The following is a 19122-nucleotide window of genomic DNA, read 5'->3' as shown; positions in this document are numbered from 1 at the left end:
TTTGGTCGTTCATTTCATCCTCCCCCTTGCTATGTATGCAGTTAGTAGGTAATAGGTATGGACCTTTTGAAGGCGCGAGGCTGCTTTTTTTAGATCGTCCGTGGTATTGGGAGGCTTCTCAACTTGGTCCGGGATGAGTGGGGGGAGGGGGGAAATGGAAGGTAGGAAGGGGATCGTGATTGGACTCTCATGCCGGCGCGACAGAAAGGCGGTCCTGTAATTCCGCTTCCTCGAATTCAACACCATGCCATCCACGCCATCCTCGCCCATCCATGCCACTCGGACTCCCAACATCCCTCCTTTCGCATGCTCGAGAGAAGTACTTATCTAACCGATGATACGGTAGGTTCGTTGATGATGATGATGACACCGACGATGATGATGCTAATGATGATGATGTTGGGACCGACCATTCACCAACAGCCTTCGGACCTGTCAGTCAGTCAGCCACCAGTTTGTACTCTACTCTACATACCACAGCGGTCGCCTTTGCAGCACAACCGATCGCATCGGTAACTATGGCCTTCGATTTGCTGCTTATCGGGTACTTGAGCTCGCTGGGGGGGATTTGGGTCTCCTTCGGTCGTGCCCAACGAACGCCAGAGCCAGTCTGCGCACGAATTCCTGGCAACTTTGCAAGTTGCAAGTGAGTTTTGCCGAGAGCCAGCCATCTTCAGTGCTTCACCAAGGCTCTCCTTACAAGCTACACTTCGCGCATCCGATAGCTGCCTTTTCTGTGGGCGTTCGATGAGTCTTACTCGCTGACTTGGGTTTGGCGCCAAACCCCCCTCGTCCGCCCCCCTCAACACTCAACTTCCGCTGCCACCCCCTACCCTAAACCTCCGAACTTGCCCCGAAACAGTTCATTTTGCTCACATTTGCTTCCGCGCCCAACCCAGCAACGTAACCCAGCACCCACACTCTCACCCACACACACCCACACACTAACCACTCACACTAACACTAACACACACCCCCCACGACAAGCCCAGAGAAAACACTATCGCTATCCAATCCCGGCACCTACTCTACGCTGCTCTACCTGCTTTCCGTTGGCGCCAGGAACTGGTCCCGACCGCACAATGAAGGTTGGCCAATTGTGTGTTGCGGTTTGCGATGTGGGAATTCGGAAGTGGAGCTGAACCTCACGCTCGCGCTGACGCCTGCCTGCCTCTGCCTGCCTGGCGGGCGGGCACCACCATCTGTCTGTATGTAAGGCCTGCTTACTGCTGCTGCTTGCTGCTTGCTGCTGCTGCTGTGACATGCTGTGTGTGGCCCGTCGGGTCCCTTGCTCTCGCTACATACTCTACTCTACTCTACTCTTACTTACATACAGTCTCACACTCGTACCATATTATCATCCGCCTTAACTGTCGACAAACGGACGGGCGGACACACGCCGGACGGACTTGCACATGGAAAAACCCCACGACAATCAGCGACCCGGATTGTCGCTTCGGCTTCGTCGACTGGACTGGACGGACTGGACTGCGCATTCCGCAAGGACCTATATATGGGCCATGGCATGGCATGGCGGAACCTTTCTTTATTTCTGTCCGTTGCGTTCAAAGGCAATTTCTCGTGGCCGTACCCGTCGACCTTAGAGTACATATTGCTCCACATATGCCGGCTCGATGACCGTTGGGGACTTGGATGTATACTCTAGGTACTTGAGTGGTACCTAGGAATCCGCGAGCACCGCTTATCCGTCGTCGTCGTCGTCGGCGAGTGTGGAATTTGGAATCCGGAATCCGAGGGCAACATTCCTCCACCGTTGTCCGTTGGCTGTCCAATCGATGTAGATAGTACCTATGCTGTGGAGGACGACGCCCGTCGCCGCGCGGATTTCGGAATAGACAGATCGATGGAGGAACGTCTCGTTAAGGGATGAATGAACTTTGAACTTTGAAGGCGCTGGTGAGAATAGGCAGCGTATGTAGCGTGCTGCGTGCTGCGTGGGTAGATGGGGTCAATAAATAGGTCATCGGTGCGAGTGCGGAATCGGATAAGGTGGAACTTGGAAGCGGTGGCGACGGTCCAGTTGAAATAAGGTCCGAGGCGCGAGGCTCGAGGAGTCGAGTCAAGTCGAGTCAAGTCGAGGATGAGGGCGGCGGCGGGATTATTCTGGAAGCGCTACATAACTGCGCTATGTATCGGTAGAGTACATATCCCAGCCTAAATGGGCAGTGGTGCGGGGAGGATCTGCGGGCTGGGAATGGCGCACCGCCGGCGATGCTTGGCGAAGCACAAATTTCGAAAATTGGTACACATACTCTACTCCTGCCAAGTGTCGAATGCAATGTCATGAGTTACTGGTAACAGTTTGCGGTTTCTAAAGCAAATCAAATCACACGCACAAACATAAACAGTTGTCAGCCACACTTGAAGCTGTCATCCGCCGCGATCGATCTGGCGGTTGATCGGCGAGTCAAACGGGGTGGATGGATGGATGGATGGATGGATGGAGGTGGTGGTGGTGGTGGTGGTGGTGGTGGTGGAGATAGTGGTGGTGGTGGTGGTGGCAGCAGGTGGCAGCAGCAAGTGGCCATGACTCGGGCAAAGAAAAAAAGCCTCTACACAGTGCACACTGTGCGTGGGTAGGTACGGTACATACACACACCATAACTAAGGACCTGCTCTCCGAACACCTCTGCTGCTGGCAGCTGCTACTGTTGCTGGCAGCCATCTGGCAGCCATCTACCAACTACTACCTGCTGCTTCCTGTTCCTGTCTTCGCTCTTGTCTCTCGCCTCGTCTCAGCCCGGAAGTCTTTCATTCTCCCCCACTCCCCGTTTCCTTTCTCGCGAAAGAAATCGGACATCGTTTTTGATTTCCGTCATCCGTTCGCAACTTCACATGGACATGGAAGATCGTCGGGGAGAGCACTCACGCACGCACATACCGTTTCCCACCCTATCCGTTCGACTCTAGGCATGGGCCATGGCACGGACGGGAGGATGGAAAGGACTTAAGTTGAGCTTGCCTACTCTACCTGCTTACCTGCCTACGTACTTCCCTCTTCATTCCGATGTGCTTGCTTGCTTTCTTCTTTCTTTCCCTTCTGCCTTTTTTGCATTTTCCTTCCGCGGGACACGGGAGCCAGCCAGCCAGTTTGTGGAGTGGATGGAGGAGGGAAGGAGGAGGGAAGGAGGAGGGAAGGAGGTCGGCCGGTCGGGCAATCAGTCAGTCGGGCAGTCGGGCAGTCAGTCGGGCAGTCAGTCGGGCAGTCGGGGGCAGTCAGTCGGTCGAACCGTCAACACACCACAACAAACCCGTCCGCCCACTCACTTGTCTGTCTGTCGCTCGCTGCAACTCCCGCAGGCGACGCATCCCAACGCAACAACCATCCTTGCTTGCTTGCCTGCCGGCCTGCTTGCTTGCTCCCTTCAGACTCATACATACTACTTCCCACCAACTCCTCCCCCTCCCTTCTCTTCCTTCCCGTCCGTCCTTCCGTCCGTCCGACACATCTATCGACGATGGCCGATGATGATTGTTGCGGCCAACAACAGCGGCAGTTAACCCCATAGCCACAGTCGGTTGTGGCGCAGTACTTGCCCACCTTCTCACTCCCTTACCTACCCCACAGTTGCAGTACAACAGAGTCCCGTCTCGTTCCACAGCTCCAGTGCACCAGCTGTCCCCGCTCCGGAGCCCGTCTACCTTAGGTACCGTACTCAACCTGCTTTCTTGTCCCCCCGCCCGCCCCCCTCCCCCCCTCTCATAATCATCATCACCATCATCATCGTCAGCTCTTCCTGACCTCCCTGTTTTCCGCCATTCCTTTTTTTCGCGCCCACACCTACCTTGCACACACCATAACACTCCCACACACACTCTCTCTCACACTCCCACACTCCTCCCTCCGCTCACCCCTGCACATCCATCAGCGCCTTTTTTTTTCTTTCGACACGGCGGTGGTGGTAATGCTTGTGAAAGTGGTGGTAGTGGCGGAGGTGGGTGGGGTGGTGGGTTTGTCGGGATGTGCACTTTCCTTTCCCTTTCGTGTTTCCTCCTCTCCTCGCGCAGCAGAATGACATACATGGCGACTTATCCCCGATCAGGTCTTAATTACACTTAATTTCCGAATCCGGTTAGCACACATCAAGGAATTGACTACTAAGTTTTGCGTCGCGGCTGGGGTGGTGGAGGGAAGGGAAGGGAAAGGAAGGAAGGAAGGAAGTTGCACCTGGGTGGTGGTGGAGGTGGAGGTGGTTGCTTTCGAGTTGCCGTCGCAAGCAAAGCAAAGCAAAAGTATGGATGCGTGCCCCCTTCTCTCAGACTGGCTTGGGGTGGTTGTGGTAACTGCTCTGCTACTTGCTACTTGCTATTGCTCCTGCCGCTGCCTCTGCGACAACTCCTGCGAGCAGACACTCATTCTGCTGCTGCCTCTGATCCTCCACTTGCTGCTTGCTGCAACTGCGAACCCACCACCATCAGCATTACCATCAGCTAAACTGTTCTTGTCCTCCGTCTGGTTCGTCTCTCTCTGTCTCTCTGTCTCTCTGCCCCTTCGTCCCTCTGTCTCTGTCTCTCTTCTCCACCTTTCTTTCTCGCTGCCTACTCGCTCAACTGTCGAAAAGAGACGGCTCGCTCTCTGGTCTCTTCCGCACACACCTCCACATCCCCCCCCCTCCCAAAGTCCCAAGTCTTCCCGTAACTTCCTTCCACTCCTGCTCTTCCTCCTCCTCCTACTCTTGCTCCTGCTCCTGCTCATCCACCTCCTCCTCTCCTCCCTCCACTCGCTCGACTACCCATTCCTCACTCACCACCTCCTACCACCACCACCATTACCATTCCACACCACGCACTCTTCCACCTGGTTGCCCAACTATCCCTTTGCCCTCTCACCAACACCACTACCACCACCGCACACTTCCACTTTGCCCTTGCTTACGCCTACCTCTTGTTCAAACTTCAGCATCGCCAGGCCTCGCCCTTCACATTCTACCTTCCGACCGACGATTACGTTCTACCTAGCCACGCTGCCGTTGACTCCACATCGACGCATTCACGCCTCCTCTCACAATCAACGAACAACTACCACACCCCCTCCCCCCTGGGTAACGCTTCGGTCGCCTCCTCTCTCGCCGCTGATAGAGAAGCCTTTCCTCCTACTCTTCCTCCCTCTATCCGTCGTCACGCCGCTGTGCTCGCCTTCGACGCTCTCTCCAAATCCAAATCCCAAAAAAAACACCTCACAACTTTGTCCTCGCGCTCACCGTTGACGATCCTCTCGCCATCTGCGAAATATTACCGCTACAGCGGAATACATTCGTACGATCGAAACGAGAACTTTTAAAAGACAGACGGGCTCTCGGTGATTGCTGCGATCGTGCGTCGCCCCGTCTAGACAGGTCAGCATTCTCCTTGATCCCGTTATTCACGCTCGCCCCGACGCTCCTCTCCCAAACACAATTCCCCCCGAGCCGCTACTACTCCTGATCCCCTTCACGCTCCCCGCCTCCTTCCTTTCCGGCTCATTCCTCCCCCCGTCTTTCGCTCCAACGATGTCCGTCGTTTTCGTTTTCGAGCGGGCAATCTGATTTTCAGCAGATTTTCTTCGTCGACTCTCCCCGGAAACCACCATTTCCTCCCTGGCTTCTTCGACATGGTTTTATTACCAGACGGCTTCTAAAAAAGACAAAATCCACCCTCTCAAAGAAGAAGCCGCAGAGAGGCTACTTTACAGCAGGATAATGACCGAGAACCCAACTGCGTCAACATCTCCCGGTCTTCCGCAGCTTCCCTCAAACGCTACATCCACCCAAACGCCTGACGATGCAGGCGGTGAAATTCGCTGCATCTGCGAGTGCAACGAGGACGATGGATACACCGTTTGCTGCGACAAGTGCGGAACGTGGCAACACGTTGCATGTATGCAGTTATCGGAGGACGATATTCCGTCAAACTACCTGTGCAACAATTGTTCGCCACGAGCCGTGGAAACCAGAAGAGCCAGGGAATTGCAGAAACAGCGCCGACGGGACGAGAAGATCAATCGAAGAAAGCGATCTGCGACCACCTCCCACAAGAAGAAGGAAGTCCACCAGCCCGGCGGACACAACGGCCAGAACGGGGTTACGGTCGGTAAAACGATCTACGGCACGGAGAAAACTGCCATCGTCAAATTGCCTAGCCCCAGGGAACCACAGGCCCCCCCGACGACGACGGCGCCGGCGGTCAGTCGCAAGAGAAACCAGCGAGCGTCGCATTCTGCTGGAAACTCGCATCAGGCCGGATCGATCACTGGGAGCCCATCGCCTTTTCCCGACAGGAATGCAGACGCCGAGAGCGACACCGATACGGACAAGTATCGATACGAATTCATCGACATCGGTACGGGGCAAAACAAGTACACCAACGGCGCGGTCAAGGACTTCCTCTCAACCGCTATCCGAAGCGGTCGGAACGAAGAACTTTATAGACAGTACACGCCACACGATTTCACGGCCACATCCTTCCCGAAAGCATCCGTCCGAGCGGTTCCCGATCCCTCCAAATCCTATTCCGAGCACCCGCGATGGTGCTACGTCTTGGAATCGGCCTGTTCTCGAGGAAAGCCCGTTGCCTTGTTCAAAGGCGAAGTCGGTTTCCAGGCCGAGTACAAAGACGAAACCATCAACCAATACGCTTTATGGCACCACCCAAAGCCTTATGTCATCTTTCATCCAGTCCTGCCAATCTACGTTGATGCGAGGACACATGGTTCCGAGGCACGCTTCGTGCGACGCAGCTGCAGGCCAAACTTATCGATAAAATTCATGCTCGTGGAAGACTCGAGTGTTTACATCGGTTTGTTTGCCGCGGAACCCATCAAGGCCGGAACCGAGTTGACCCTTGGCTGGGATTGGAGCGGCTTGGAGCAGTCGCAGCATCTCCTGGACGAAGGTTTCGATCTTTCAAAGGTACCCGCGGACGAGATGAGACTGGCTGCGCTCTGGGTCGACAACCTGCTCGACAAGATGGGCGACTGTGCCTGTGTCGATCGGAACCAGTGCCTACTGGCTAAAATCAAGGAGTGCGGCAGGATCGATTCCGCCGTTCCGAAACGACCCGCGACCAACGGCAACGGGAACGGGAACGGAAAGAAGCAACGGATAAAGCGAAATCCTTCGACAGAGTCGAATCGCTCGAAGGAGCCCACTCCGGATGTGCAACAAGGGAACAACAATGAGGGCGACCCGGATAGGAAAGTGAAGCCAGGAAGCCGAGACTTGACGCCGGTTCACCAACAGGATATTGCTGTCGACTCGGCGACCATGACCAGACGGGAAGAACGCAAATTCAAAGAAGTTCTCTCACGCATAGAGAAGCAAGTGCAAGAAGAACAAGTACCCCAACCGCCCAAACGTCGAAAGCGAAATAGCGCCACATCGGATCTGAACACTGCTGGCGATGGAGCTGTTGCCCGTTCTGCGAGTCCAGGTTCGGGAGATACTTGGGGTGCCGAGGAGAGGAAAACGAAGTCTCACAAAGGCGAATCGCCAGTAACCAGTCCTGGATCGGTCGGACGTGAAGTCTCCGTTGTGGATGCCGGTTCTGGCCGCTCACCGGGTTCTTCGACAGGGTCGATCGGCCACAAGCGACGGAACAACGCGGGGTCCCCAGCCCCATCGACAGGCTCGACCAAAGTGCGACGAAAGGTGAAGACTAAAGCCGTAAGGTTGAACTATGTCGACTCTTCCGTCCAGACGGAACCGGATGATGAGCTGCCATGGTGGAAACTAGCCGTACCGATGACGCCTCCCCGACCACCTCGATTGCCCCTGCGGAAACGTCTGATGCAGAGCCTGCTGAAGGATAGAGAAGAGGCTGCGTTTGCGTCGGCTGCCACCACCTCTGAGGATGACAAGAAACGCAAACTCGACTGCTTCGCGGCGGACACCACTGTGCCACTTCCAGTACCAAAAGTCCAAAAGACTGCTGAGAAGGAAGTGGCACGTCCATCCACCGGTGTGATGGGCTCGCCTGTCGCTTCAGTCCCAATCCCAATCTCAACTCCAACCCTAGCCCCAATCTCAGCCCCAGTCCCGGCCCCGGCCCCGTCACCGGCACTGGTCCCGGCACTGGTCCAAGAACTCCCCGACGCACCACCGATAGTCGTTGAGACTGCCAAATCCCCACAGTCTACAGTCTGCAGTCCTGCGCCTGTCTCCGATCTCACAAAGCCAGTACGTCCCCGCGCCAAGTCTCCACGTCAGCCGTCGCCAAACGGTTTGGGTCCCACAGATAAAGTCCGTGTGAACGGTGTTAAGCCTGCTGGTTTGCACCTCGAACTGCCAAAGTCACCAAAGCCATCCCGCCCCACAAGTGGTCAGGTTTCGCCAGGCCAACTGACACAAGGAGCCGTAACAGCCCCGTCTCCACTTACTGTTTCCACGGCAGTTCCCTTGCCGCCGGCTGTCATCGCAGCTGTCAATTCTGCTACTTCGGGCCCGTCTCCCAGTCCCACCAAAACCAAGAAGCTTAGCCTGCAAGACTACCGCAAGCGAAGCCATAAGTCGGTTGATGTGACGGCCGAAAGGAAGGAGGATGAGGCGGTACCAGCTCCTACACCAAAGGGCAACCCTAGTTCGACGGACTCGGCCAAACAACTTGCATTTCTCAATGTAGCTGCGCCGACAGATGCGACAGTAGCTTCACAGGCGACAACAGTGGAGTCGAAGATTGTTCCGGGGAGCACGTGGGGTGTACGATAAAAGACCATTCCATTCATTCTTCGGCATCCTACGGATGGCCCTCTTTTTTTCTGCTTTGGGGGCTCGGAGTCTCCTTTCTCCAAAAAAGGCTTCTTTTTTTTTAGGACTTTTAGTTGAATTTGGTGCGCTGTTTCGGCTCGAAGTTGCGCTTATAGCCCACACTTTGAGCCCGAGTTCGATCACGGGATCACGGGATTTCATTTCTATACTTGGCTTTCGGGGTGTGGGTTGGGGGTTATCTGCTTTTCATGTGTTTCTCAGTTGCGTTTGTGAGAGGGTTTAACGGAGTTTGACTTTGTGTTTCCGTGATTGTTTTTCACCAGGCTTTTGGGTATACTTTCCACGTGGTGCTATTGGGGGGTCTTTTATATTTTCCTTTAACTTCTTTTTTTTCTTCCTTTTTCTTTTTTCTTTCCTAGGGGTTCAATGGGCATTTGCACTGTGTATTGTTTGTTCAGTGCTGGATGGTTTTCTGTGTTTGTCTTGCTTGTAGCTGTTGTACGATGTCCGTTCTTCTTCCCCGCCTTTATTGGCTTGGGGTTCTGGACACCGGGGATCAAGTTGTCGGATGTGAATCGATTCAACGGCGGGCGTCGGCGGGCGGGCGTTGTGCTTTTTTTCTTCTCTTTTTCTTTGACTTTGGGGAAACTTCAGCTTTTATTAGAAGAGTTTACGACTGGTGGGACGGGCGGGGGGTTATGTATAATACTCCTTTTTCATAGTCAGGAATGATGGATGATGAATCGAAACCGAAACGGTGAGCGGTTGGGGTGGGGGTGGGTGAAGCGTCTAGCCTAGGTACTCTACTCCAGGATTGGGAATCGGACTGTCGGAATGCAGGCAAAGACGATTGAGCGGCGACGACGGAGTTGTGGAGAGCTGTATGAATTGTGCCCGCCTGCCCGCCGCTTTATGAAAAGTAGATGCCCGCTTTTGGCACTTGGACGCGTTCCCGTAAACTTAAGGAAACGGCGGAACCAACGGTCCCACTGTTTCTGCGGTCATTCACTGTTGTAAAAATCCCACCCTTGTACTGCCCTACAGTATTGTACAGCTTCACAATGGGTACCTACATCCAGATGCCCTAGAGTAGAGTAGAAGATCCGCACACGAAGTCACCCGCCGGTTGCGTGCGTAGGGATGGCAGTGGCAGTGGCAATCCATCCCGATGCCCGCCGGGGACCACCGAAGCGACCAATCGACGCCAACCAAATTTGGCACGCACGCACGTCGCACGTCGCACGCACCATGTAACCATGTTGCGTCATCCATGTGGTATGTGGTATGCATGACTCGTCTCGTCTCCCCTCGCCTCGTCGCGTCGCCCCGGTTGTTGCCTTTGGAGTACATACGCGCCTTCTTCCTCCATCCCTCCACATAATCATTTTCCCAGAAAATAAACAACGAAACTATGCCGCCGAGACGGAAAGCCGCCACTGCCGCCACTACGACCACCACCGCCGTCACCAATAAACCGGCGAAGCGGAGGAAGGTGGTGAAGGCGGGGACGGGGAAGGTGAAGGTGGTGAAGCCAAAGGTGGTGAAGGGGGAGGCGGAGGAGAAGGAGGCGGAAACAGACAAGAAGCCGACAAAACGCCGGAAGCTCGCGATGCCGGGATATACGGATTCTACAACTGAGTCCTCCTCCTCGTCTTCAGAGGAGGATGCGGGGGAAAGTAGGGCTGGGAAGGGGAAGGGGAAGGGGAATGGGGAAGGATCGGAAGTGGAAGACCACGGAGACGAAGACGAAGAAGAAGAAGAAGAAGAAGAAGAAGAAGAATGGGAAGATGTCCTCCCCACCGCCTCCACCGCCACCGCCTCCACCGCCACGTCCCTAATCCCGGTGGATATGGGTTCCGACCTAGAGCTGACGCTCTCGCGCGCGCCCGGTGTGGACGTCCCCCTCTCCGGCAAAAAGAAGGGCGCCTCCGTGCAGCAGCGGCGGATCCGGGTGCTCACGCACTGCCTGCACGTACAATACCTTCTATTCCACGGGTGGGCGCGGAACCGATGGGTCAGCGATGCTGAGGTGCAAGCGGTGTTGCTCAGCCAGCTGCCTGCGGGAATTTCCGCGGCGTTCGAGCGGGTTCGCGAGAAGGCCGGCGGGAAGGGGAAGACCGATCCGCTGCTTACCCCACTGGGAATGCTGCTACATTGGTGGCGCGCGAAGTTTACGGTCGATGCGCCGGCGCTCAGGAAGAGGGGGTATAGAAGTCTCAGGCAGTTTGTGGATGAGCGTGAGGCTGCCGGGGAGGACGTGCTGGCTGTCCCGACCGGAAGGAAGGATGCAGAGGGAAGGGAGGTGGAGACGATGGTTAGGCGCGAGGGCGAGACGGTCAAGGGGCTGCAGGCGTTTAGGACGCTGGCACGGGAGTGTAAAGGCAGTAGGGATGTCGGCGCGCTGCTGTTGACGGGGATTTGTAGAGCCCTCGGATTCGAGGCGAGGGTCGTGTTTAGTCTTCAGCCGCTGGGGTTTGGGTTCTCGACTGCGGAGACGGCGGAGGTGGTTACTACAGGTGATAAACCGGCGGAGGTGAATGGGAAGGTGAATGGGAAGGCCAAGGTAAATGGGAAGGGACACGGGAAACGGAAGCGAGTTGACAGCGACGAGGATGATGAATCCAGCGGCCTGAGTAGTCTCGAGGACACGAGCGACGACGATGATAGCGGCAAGTCGAGCAAATGTAAGTCCTCCGTCCGTATGCCCGAAACAAAGAGTGACATCCCATGCTTAACAGTCAACAAGCCCGCCTTCGATCGTGACCTCCTATATCCAACCTTCTGGACCGAGCTTCATTCCCCATATTCAAACACCTATCTCACGCTCTCGGCATTCCCCTCCCCACTCTTAGGGCACACGCCCGACCTAACGGCCAAATTCGAACCTCGCGGCAAAAAGGCCGCCAACGCAAAACAGGTAATCGCCTACGTAGTCGCCTACTCTTCCGACGGCCACGCACGCGACGTGACAGCACGGTACCTAAGCAAGCGCACGTTCCCGGGAAAAACCAAGGGCTTCCGGATTCCCGTCTCGCAGGTGCCAATATACTCGTACGATGGGAAAGTGGTGTCCTCGTACTCGGTGGACTGGTTCGCGAAGGCACTGCTGCCGCTGGTGAAGCCGCGAGAGAAGTGGACAGATGCGGAGGTGGCGGAGGACGAGGACCTACGCAAGGCGGTCGCTCCACCCGATGAGCTCGCGGCGAAGAAATATAATACCAATACCTTGTCCGGGCTCAAAAACCACCCCGAGCTGGTCCTCGAGCGCCATTTAAAACGTGAGGAAGCCATTATCCCCGGGAAAGGGCATGCGCGGACCTTCACCAGCGGCAAGGGCGACAAGAAGCTCGAAGAGAAAGTCTACAACCGCGCCGACGTAGCCGTGTGCAAAGCCGTCGAGAACTGGTACCGCGAGGGCCGCACGGTGAAGGTCGGCGAGCAGCCGTTGAAAATGGTCAAGCGCCGCGCGGTGACACTGGCTCGCAAACGCGAAATCGAGGAGAAGCAGCGAGAGGGCGAGACCGCGATGCAGGGCCTCTATGCTGAGTTCCAGACGGAACTGTACATTCCCCCGCCGATTGAAGATGGGTTCATCCCCACAAACGCCTTTGGCAACATCGACGTCTACGTCCCCACAATGGTCCCCGCGGGCGCGGTGCATATCCCATTGAAGGGCGCGGGGAGGGTCGCGAAGAAGCTGGGCGTGTCATATGCTGAGGCGGTGACCGGGTTTGAGTTCCGGCAGCAGAGGGCGCTGCCGTATATCGAGGGCGTGGTTGTTGCGCAGGAGAATGAGGGGCTGGTGAGGGATGCGTGGCGTGCTGCCGAGGAGGAGAGGAAGAAGCGTGAGGATGGAAAGAGAGAGGCCGAGGCGCTGGGCAGGTGGAGGAGGCTCGTGCTCAAGGCTCGCGTGCTGAAACGGCTGAGGGAGGAGTATGGCGAGACGCATCCCGGCGAGAACCAGGAGGTCGAGGTTAATCCGTTCGTAAGAAAGGACTCGCAGCGTAGGGAACCTGTGCAGGATGGTGGTGGAGTTGTGCCTACTGACGAGGACGAGGACGAGGATGAGGATGAGGGTGAGGGATACGGTGGTGGTGGGTTTTTGCTGGATGACGACGAGGAAGGCGAACAGCCACCACCACCACCAGTGGATGGTGATGGTGGCGGCGGCGGCTTCATCCTTGATATCGAGGAAGAGGAGAAACCGACTCCACAGTTCCTTAGCATCCGCAACGGTGCTACGGCAATGTCGTTACGAGACATGGCTGACATGGCAGCCACCGACGCAGAGTCCTCGTCCTTGTCGTCGGACGAGGGGGAGGCGGAAGAAGAAGAGGACGAGGACGAGGACGATAAGACACGTTCCAAATACTTCTCACCCCAGAAGGCGGCCGTTAAAAAAGCTCCAATACCCAAGAAAACGCCCGCGGCAGCTAGAAAGAGGGCCACAACGACGAAAACGACGAAGACGCCGCGTGAAACTACGAAAAGAATCACCAAGAAGCCAGCTAAGACGCCAGCTAAGAAGCCAGCTAAGAAATCGAAACCAACCTCCGGCCAGAACGAGGACATGGATATGGACATGGACATGGACGATGGTAGCGATGAAGATGCTCCCGTCGCTGTCCCTGTTCCTGATGCCCCTACAACTACCGGTAGGCCTCGCCGTAAAGCCGCTGTAGTAGCGCGCAGGCAGAGTAGGAGGATGATGAAGAGTCGATATTTCGATGGTGGCTCCGAGGAGGAGGAAGAGGAAGAGGATGGGTAGGAGTAGGTAGTTGCTGGTGGTCAGTGGTTAGTGGCTTGTTCATGTGCATACTTTGGGATTTGGAAGGGCGTTTCTTTTTTTCTTTTTTTTGGCGGGTGCGTTTGTGGCATGCGTACTTCTGTACTATAGACTAGGTTAAAGCTGCGGATTTTTCATGTACATGTATGATGGTTTGTAGTATCTATGATGTACGAAGTGTAACTCGTAGATTTGGAAATGGATAGAGCTTGGAATTTGTGATTGGAGCTGCGGATGTATGCATGATGCCTTGTAGTACGAAGTCTCACTCGTAGATTTGGAAATGGATAAAGCTTGGAATTTGTACATACACATAAAAAGCTTCCATCCTCCCTCACCACTCGCCAGTTCCTTTCTTCCGGCCCTTCATTCAGTCATGGCGAATCACACGGTAGACAGGGGAATCATGGAGAACCAACGCCGAAGGGTTCAGTCAAGGTTTTAAAGCCGGCGTAGCTTAGAACTCGGGGGTTGTCTGTTTTCATCAGAGAATCCGATTGTGCCGAGACAACACCACCGGTCATTTTTCCGAGTGATAGAGTGAAGAGGGGATACGGGCGGTGACGATGTGTTGCTTGATATAACACTGCTAGCATCCCACCAGCCCGCTGACTACAGTAGCAAAAAGGGAAGAATACCGCAGTCATTTGCATACCGAAGAACTACCAGATCTTTGTTCAATACGTATGCCCACTTTTAGAAAAGTCCAAAGAACACGGATTTCCATAATGACAGCTTACAGGAGCCGTACCGTCTTTTTCACATCACGTATCGAAAAGCAATGCGAAGTAATGCGTCATCTATAGACAACGAGAGTTTTATGGTGTTGCAATGCACTGTGTAATTATACTGAGGGGGGTGGTGCGTTCGTCCTATAAACAAGACTGCGTGTTTGGTCAACTTCGGTAGTAATACGTGATATTCGACCAGACGGCTGCGGTATCACTACTTACTGAAAGACTTCCGTGCCTGTAGAAATCGGTGCTCATTACTACTTTAGGGTCCGTACGATGCGATCTTTTGGAGTATCATAAGGTTTGGTAAATGCAGTAGCACAATGGATTTGCAGACGGCTCGTTTGCCAACACCCCTTCAGCTCAGCGGTGGGGTCGAGATGAGTTCACACATTTCCTCTCGCTGATAGCTCCTCTCGTCACAGTTTGGAAGCATGAGTTGTCTATTAGTAATATCTGAAATGAGACGAATACTGTAAACCACACAGTGCATATTGTGACAACTATCTGGAATTCCCAAATACGTAAAGACTTTTGCCATCGAAAGAACTACAGCGGTGTACAATTTACGTAGTGTAGGCACTGTCTGATACTTCACAATCCCGCAGGGACTCCGCAGCTCTACTGTATTCAGCTCAATTGGTATAGTTTCCTTTCCAGTATTTATTCCGTAGGTCTACGGCACTTCCTACCCTACAAGAATGTCGTAAATATTTGCTTACGTACACCACGTCTTACCCACAGTACGTTTTCTTGAAACTGGAAGGTTTCTACGGTATGCATACCGGATTCAGTGACCGGAGCATGCTGCTCAGCACGGCATTTCGTTCGTAGGAATCCTGTCGTCATAGTCTTACTACAGTCTAGGAACTACGTGATTGGGATTAGAACGTTTTCTCTGCATTATGTTGTTTTACGGATACGGTAGTCCTCTGGTAGTTCTCTGGTAGTCCTCTGGTATTGTGGACAGTGCGTAATATGTTACATTCGGAAGAGCAGCGGTAGTCCTTCTGGCTTTTTTGTAGATGAGCGCATCTTTATAAAAGTGCGTATGATTCGGCGATACCGTAGAATTTAGACTGTAGGGGAAAAATATTCCAGAGTAAATCTGTATTCTCCTGAGACTGCTGGATTTATATCCAAGCGGTAGTAGATACTACTGGAGACCTTCCACATCAATCGCACCTCACTTTTTGCTACCGTACCCACCAGGTGCCGTTCGTAAACACGAAAATCCAGAACTCAAGATACTTAACTACGCCTCAGATACAAATCGCAACCACCGCCGAAACAACCCGAAGAACGCAACAAAAGAGTGCGCTGAAAAACTCCTGAGAAACAGCGCAAAAGAATCAGGCTCGAACCCGGATTTGAACCGGGGACCTCTCGCAATTGATGCTTAGGAGCGACCCTAAGCGAGAATCATACCACTAGACCATCCGAGCTGATGATGTCAAGAAGTGATGACAGCAGTCTGTAATATTACATTCGCCGGAATTGTCTTCTCGGACAGAGCATATCACCCGTCTTCACTTGGCCAGGCACACTCAGACTCCACATTAGCATCGTCGGCCCGCGAGATCGAGACCTCCAGTACCACGGCAGCCCGGATGGTGCTATTTTACCTCACGCACCACCAGGACCAATCGGGACGTAGTAGAAGGGGGGGGGAGGGGACAGCGTGATGGAACATGACGACAGGAACTGTTTCATGCCTGCTACATAGGGCTGAGTGGGGATTTGCGGGATTTCTGCGAAGGACGGTAGGTGTGTACATACATCCACCTCCGTCAGCGCCGCGGGAGAAAGCGTCGCCTGGACATTGGTCCCGGGCTTGAGCTTCCGTGGCCGGGCTCACCGGAATACCTTTGTTTGATAAGGATGGAGAGTACACGGCAGCATTCGCAAAGGGTTATCGGGAGTATGTACGTAGATAGCGGTTCCACATATGTACATATCCCCCAAAACTCTATGCATAAATAAATTACCCCGCGATATCGCGGGTGCGTCTTCTCGCATAATAGGTACAGCAGGTACATTCATTAGTCGGTCATCCCCATCCCCATCCCAGCCCTAATCCTTCCTCTTCGCGCCATAGCCTCCATATCCCGCACCGCCACCTCCGTTCGCGGGAAACCCGTATCCCGCATACCCGGACCTGGCCTTATCCCCCGCCGCGGCCGCAAAGCTGCCAATGATGCCGCCGTTCGCGCCAGCATTCCTCGCGTGCTTCAGACGGCGGGGCACGTCCACGCCGACGACCCAGGCGTAGCACACGGTTGCGCCCACCAGCGCCGAGAGGATGCAGTATAGCATCGTGTGCCCCGCGGCGACGGTGGCGGCCTTGGTGGCTTCTCCTGGTGGCAGGTCGGATGTCGCGTACCAGCGTAGGCGGAAGCGCAGGGGGAGCGGGTCGCCGATCACGATGCGCGTGGTGGAGGATTCGAGCGCGGATGTGGAGTAGGCTGCGGCGGAATCGATCGCTCCTGGATTGTCGGAGGAGGACATGTGTAGGAGCATGTTGAGGTTCGTGCTGATGTGGAGATGGGAGGACTCGAGTTTGCCGGCGAGGGCGACGACTGTGTGGGGTCAGCGGGAGGAGGGGGGAGGGAGGATGGAGGCTAGCAGCAGGAGGAGGGGAAAACGTACTCAGCGGAACCCATTCCACGCCACCGCTGCCAGAGTCGCCCTCCGAGGGGAGGAGTTCGCCGTCGCCGGCGGGGCGCGCACGTACGCGACACGACATGGGCGAGTCGTGGTGGATGTAGAATTCGAAAAGGTGGTACATCTCGTCCGACACGGCGGCGATGGTGCAGTTCAGACCTGTGTCCTCGCCCTCGAGGAAGCGCAGCTGCAGCGGCGACTGCGTCTCGTTGCATACCGCGAACGGAACGTATTGGAGCTTGCCGGCTTTGTCGAGAATGTGCTCGCCGGTATCGCTTCAAACCCCACCAGACACGGAGAATCAGTAGATGTCGTGGTGGGGGCGGTTTGGAGAAGTTGGGGCGGTTTGGAGAAGTTGGGGCGGTTTGGAGAAGTTAGGGCGGCAAGTGAGAGTAGGAGCTCACATCGTCCGATCGAGGCATTCGACAGGAATGAGGTCGCCTTTCGCGTATGACAGTTGCTGCGGCACGTCATCGGGCTTTTCGAGGGCCGCTGTTTGTCGCAGCAGGAGAAATAGCAGTGAAGCACTGGGCAGGAGCCGCATCTCGGCCGTATAGTGAGTGGTTGAGGAATTTCGTAATATGGTTGGTAGGACGGTCCGGTTGAGGTTGAAAGGGGAAAACTATCATCTAACGTTACTCCACCTAGGCGCCACGTTGGGGGCAATGGGTTGATCATCGCTTAGCACTCGACCAAAGCACTCGATCACGTGCACACCTTGACTCAGCCGACGCATTAGGTACTCCAATTGCCATGATCTAGATAGGTCGCATGCAATTACTGATTAAACAAAAAAAAAGCATTAGGTACTCCGTTCTAGTAACCAAGAGTAGATATCTCCTCTCCCAATGAACTCTACTAGACTCTATTCAACTTGGTAGCACCACGGCGTCGTCAAAGAAACTGTATGTATCATATGATACGCATCGTAGCCAGTTTTGAAATAATCCACCCTTGCTCGGTGCGTGAATAGCAATTAGCAAACGCCGTTAGCCGTACCCGCCGAAGCCAATGCAACGACGACCAGCCACAAGGCCGAGGACAACACATCTCTTCCAGGTAGGTATGTAGTTAGCAGAGTTAGCTTCGACGTGCGCATTGCAGACCATATAGTTACGTACCTCAGTATGAAACCAGAGTGGTACATACTGCCGCGGCAGCGCCTCCCCGCGAAGTCGAGGTGACTCAACAGCCTCTCGAAACTCACATTCACTCTCCTCTGCATCCTCCGGTAGGGCACTCGCCGAGATCAAACGCTCCTCCAAAGGGCCAAGAATTCCGGGGACATGGCATGCGCACCGTACCGTAGATATTTAGGTATGCATATACACTACGGACCGCAGCCTCATGTCCGCCGTGCATACGGCGGTCGGCGGGGTGTCACGGTGTCACGGTGTAGCTTCTCTATACCATACTTAGTAGGTATAGGTAGTATGGTGGTATGGTAGGTACTCGGCCATCTATCGAGCGGACCTAGCCGGTGCCAGGTCTTCCGGCATACGGTACTTGTTCTTGATGTGCTATTCTGCGGGTGGGGCTGTCACATTCTGGTCAGCCGTGTGTATGTACAATACATTGGGTAGGTATGTACTTTGAGATTACGACTGTCGAGCGCACCTGATGCTCACGTGAGACCTGGATTGAACGTCTGTATGCCCGTCCGCCGTAGTTTCACCTGGTCTTTGCTGGCGACTATCTAACTACTCTACTCTACGGTAGTCGGCGTTTCGCGTCCAGCCTTGACTTCCGGGACGCCGTACATACAGTCGGTGCAGCCGTGTTGGACTCTTTCGTCTTCTTTTCTTTCTTTTGCGCGATCCAGACCCCGGGTTTTTTGTTTCCCCTGCGTTCTCTGGGCTTTGTGAATTTTGTTCGTATGATGGCTCAGAGCTCTAATTGGTACCGGTACCTGCGCCGGATACGGTCTGGAAGGAAGGAAGGAAGCAGGAGGGAAGGAAGGAAGCAGGAGGGAAGGAAGGAAGGAAGGAGGACGGGGGGTTGCACGGCAGCAGCTGCAAAAGCAGTAAAACAAAAATAAAAGCAGAAGCAAAACATCAGTAAAGCAAAGCATCAAAAGCAAAACAGCAAAAGCAAAGCATCAAAAGCAAAACAGCAAAAGCAAAGCATCATCCGAAGTATGCCGAAGTTGAAGTTGAAACTGAAGTTGAAGCAGAAGCAGCAGCAGCATTCCCGAGCGGCTACAGGCTATGTACCTACAGCAAAGTGGCCGTGACTA

General features: G+C 54.6%; 5 protein-coding genes and 1 non-coding gene across 6 annotated transcripts; 4 read left to right on the top strand and 2 right to left on the bottom strand.

Moving 5' to 3' along the window:
• Positions 1-518: 518 nt before the first annotated feature.
• On the top strand, positions 519-1891 carry BZA05DRAFT_417595 (uncharacterized protein; the record flags this gene model as incomplete). Its single annotated transcript, XM_051485468.1, has 3 exons — positions 519-646; positions 988-1099; positions 1667-1891. The coding sequence occupies 3 exons, from the start codon at positions 519-521 to the stop codon at positions 1889-1891; spliced, it is 465 nt and encodes a 154-aa protein (XP_051340759.1).
• A 2257-nt stretch (positions 1892-4148) lies between these two features.
• Positions 4149-5495, top strand: BZA05DRAFT_261329 (uncharacterized protein). Its single transcript, XM_051480131.1, has one exon. It carries the CDS (start codon positions 4257-4259, stop codon positions 5226-5228), a length of 972 nt encoding a protein of 323 aa, XP_051340758.1. The 5' UTR covers positions 4149-4256; the 3' UTR covers positions 5229-5495.
• A 204-nt stretch (positions 5496-5699) lies between these two features.
• Positions 5700-9015, top strand: BZA05DRAFT_467780 (uncharacterized protein; the record flags this gene model as incomplete). Its single annotated transcript, XM_051487825.1, has 2 exons — positions 5700-6355; positions 6929-9015. The coding sequence occupies 2 exons, from the start codon at positions 5700-5702 to the stop codon at positions 8700-8702; spliced, it is 2430 nt and encodes an 809-aa protein (XP_051340757.1). The 3' UTR covers positions 8703-9015.
• A 1383-nt stretch (positions 9016-10398) lies between these two features.
• Positions 10399-13776, top strand: BZA05DRAFT_393668 (uncharacterized protein). Its single transcript, XM_051483248.1, has 2 exons — positions 10399-11386; positions 11441-13776. Exons 1-2 carry the CDS (start codon positions 10552-10554, stop codon positions 13468-13470), a joined length of 2865 nt encoding a protein of 954 aa, XP_051340756.1. The 5' UTR covers positions 10399-10551; the 3' UTR covers positions 13471-13776.
• A 1801-nt stretch (positions 13777-15577) lies between these two features.
• BZA05DRAFT_t124 lies at positions 15578-15667 on the bottom strand. The gene has a single exon. It is a non-coding gene; the product is annotated as a tRNA-Pro (tRNA).
• A 446-nt stretch (positions 15668-16113) lies between these two features.
• Positions 16114-17495, bottom strand: BZA05DRAFT_393664 (uncharacterized protein). Its single transcript, XM_051483247.1, has 3 exons — positions 17291-17495; positions 16872-17161; positions 16114-16801 (listed from the first exon to the last, which is right to left on the bottom strand). The coding sequence occupies exons 1-3, from the start codon at positions 17428-17430 to the stop codon at positions 16296-16298; spliced, it is 936 nt and encodes a 311-aa protein (XP_051340755.1). The 5' UTR covers positions 17431-17495; the 3' UTR covers positions 16114-16295.
• Between the last annotated feature and the right edge of the window lie 1627 nt (positions 17496-19122).

Source organism: Tricharina praecox (assembly GCF_024521635.1).
Source record: "Tricharina praecox strain CBS 144465 chromosome Unknown BZA05scaffold_8, whole genome shotgun sequence".
NCBI lineage: Eukaryota > Fungi > Ascomycota > Pezizomycetes > Pezizales > Pyronemataceae > Tricharina > Tricharina praecox.
This window is presented reverse-complemented; position numbering and strand designations above follow the sequence as displayed.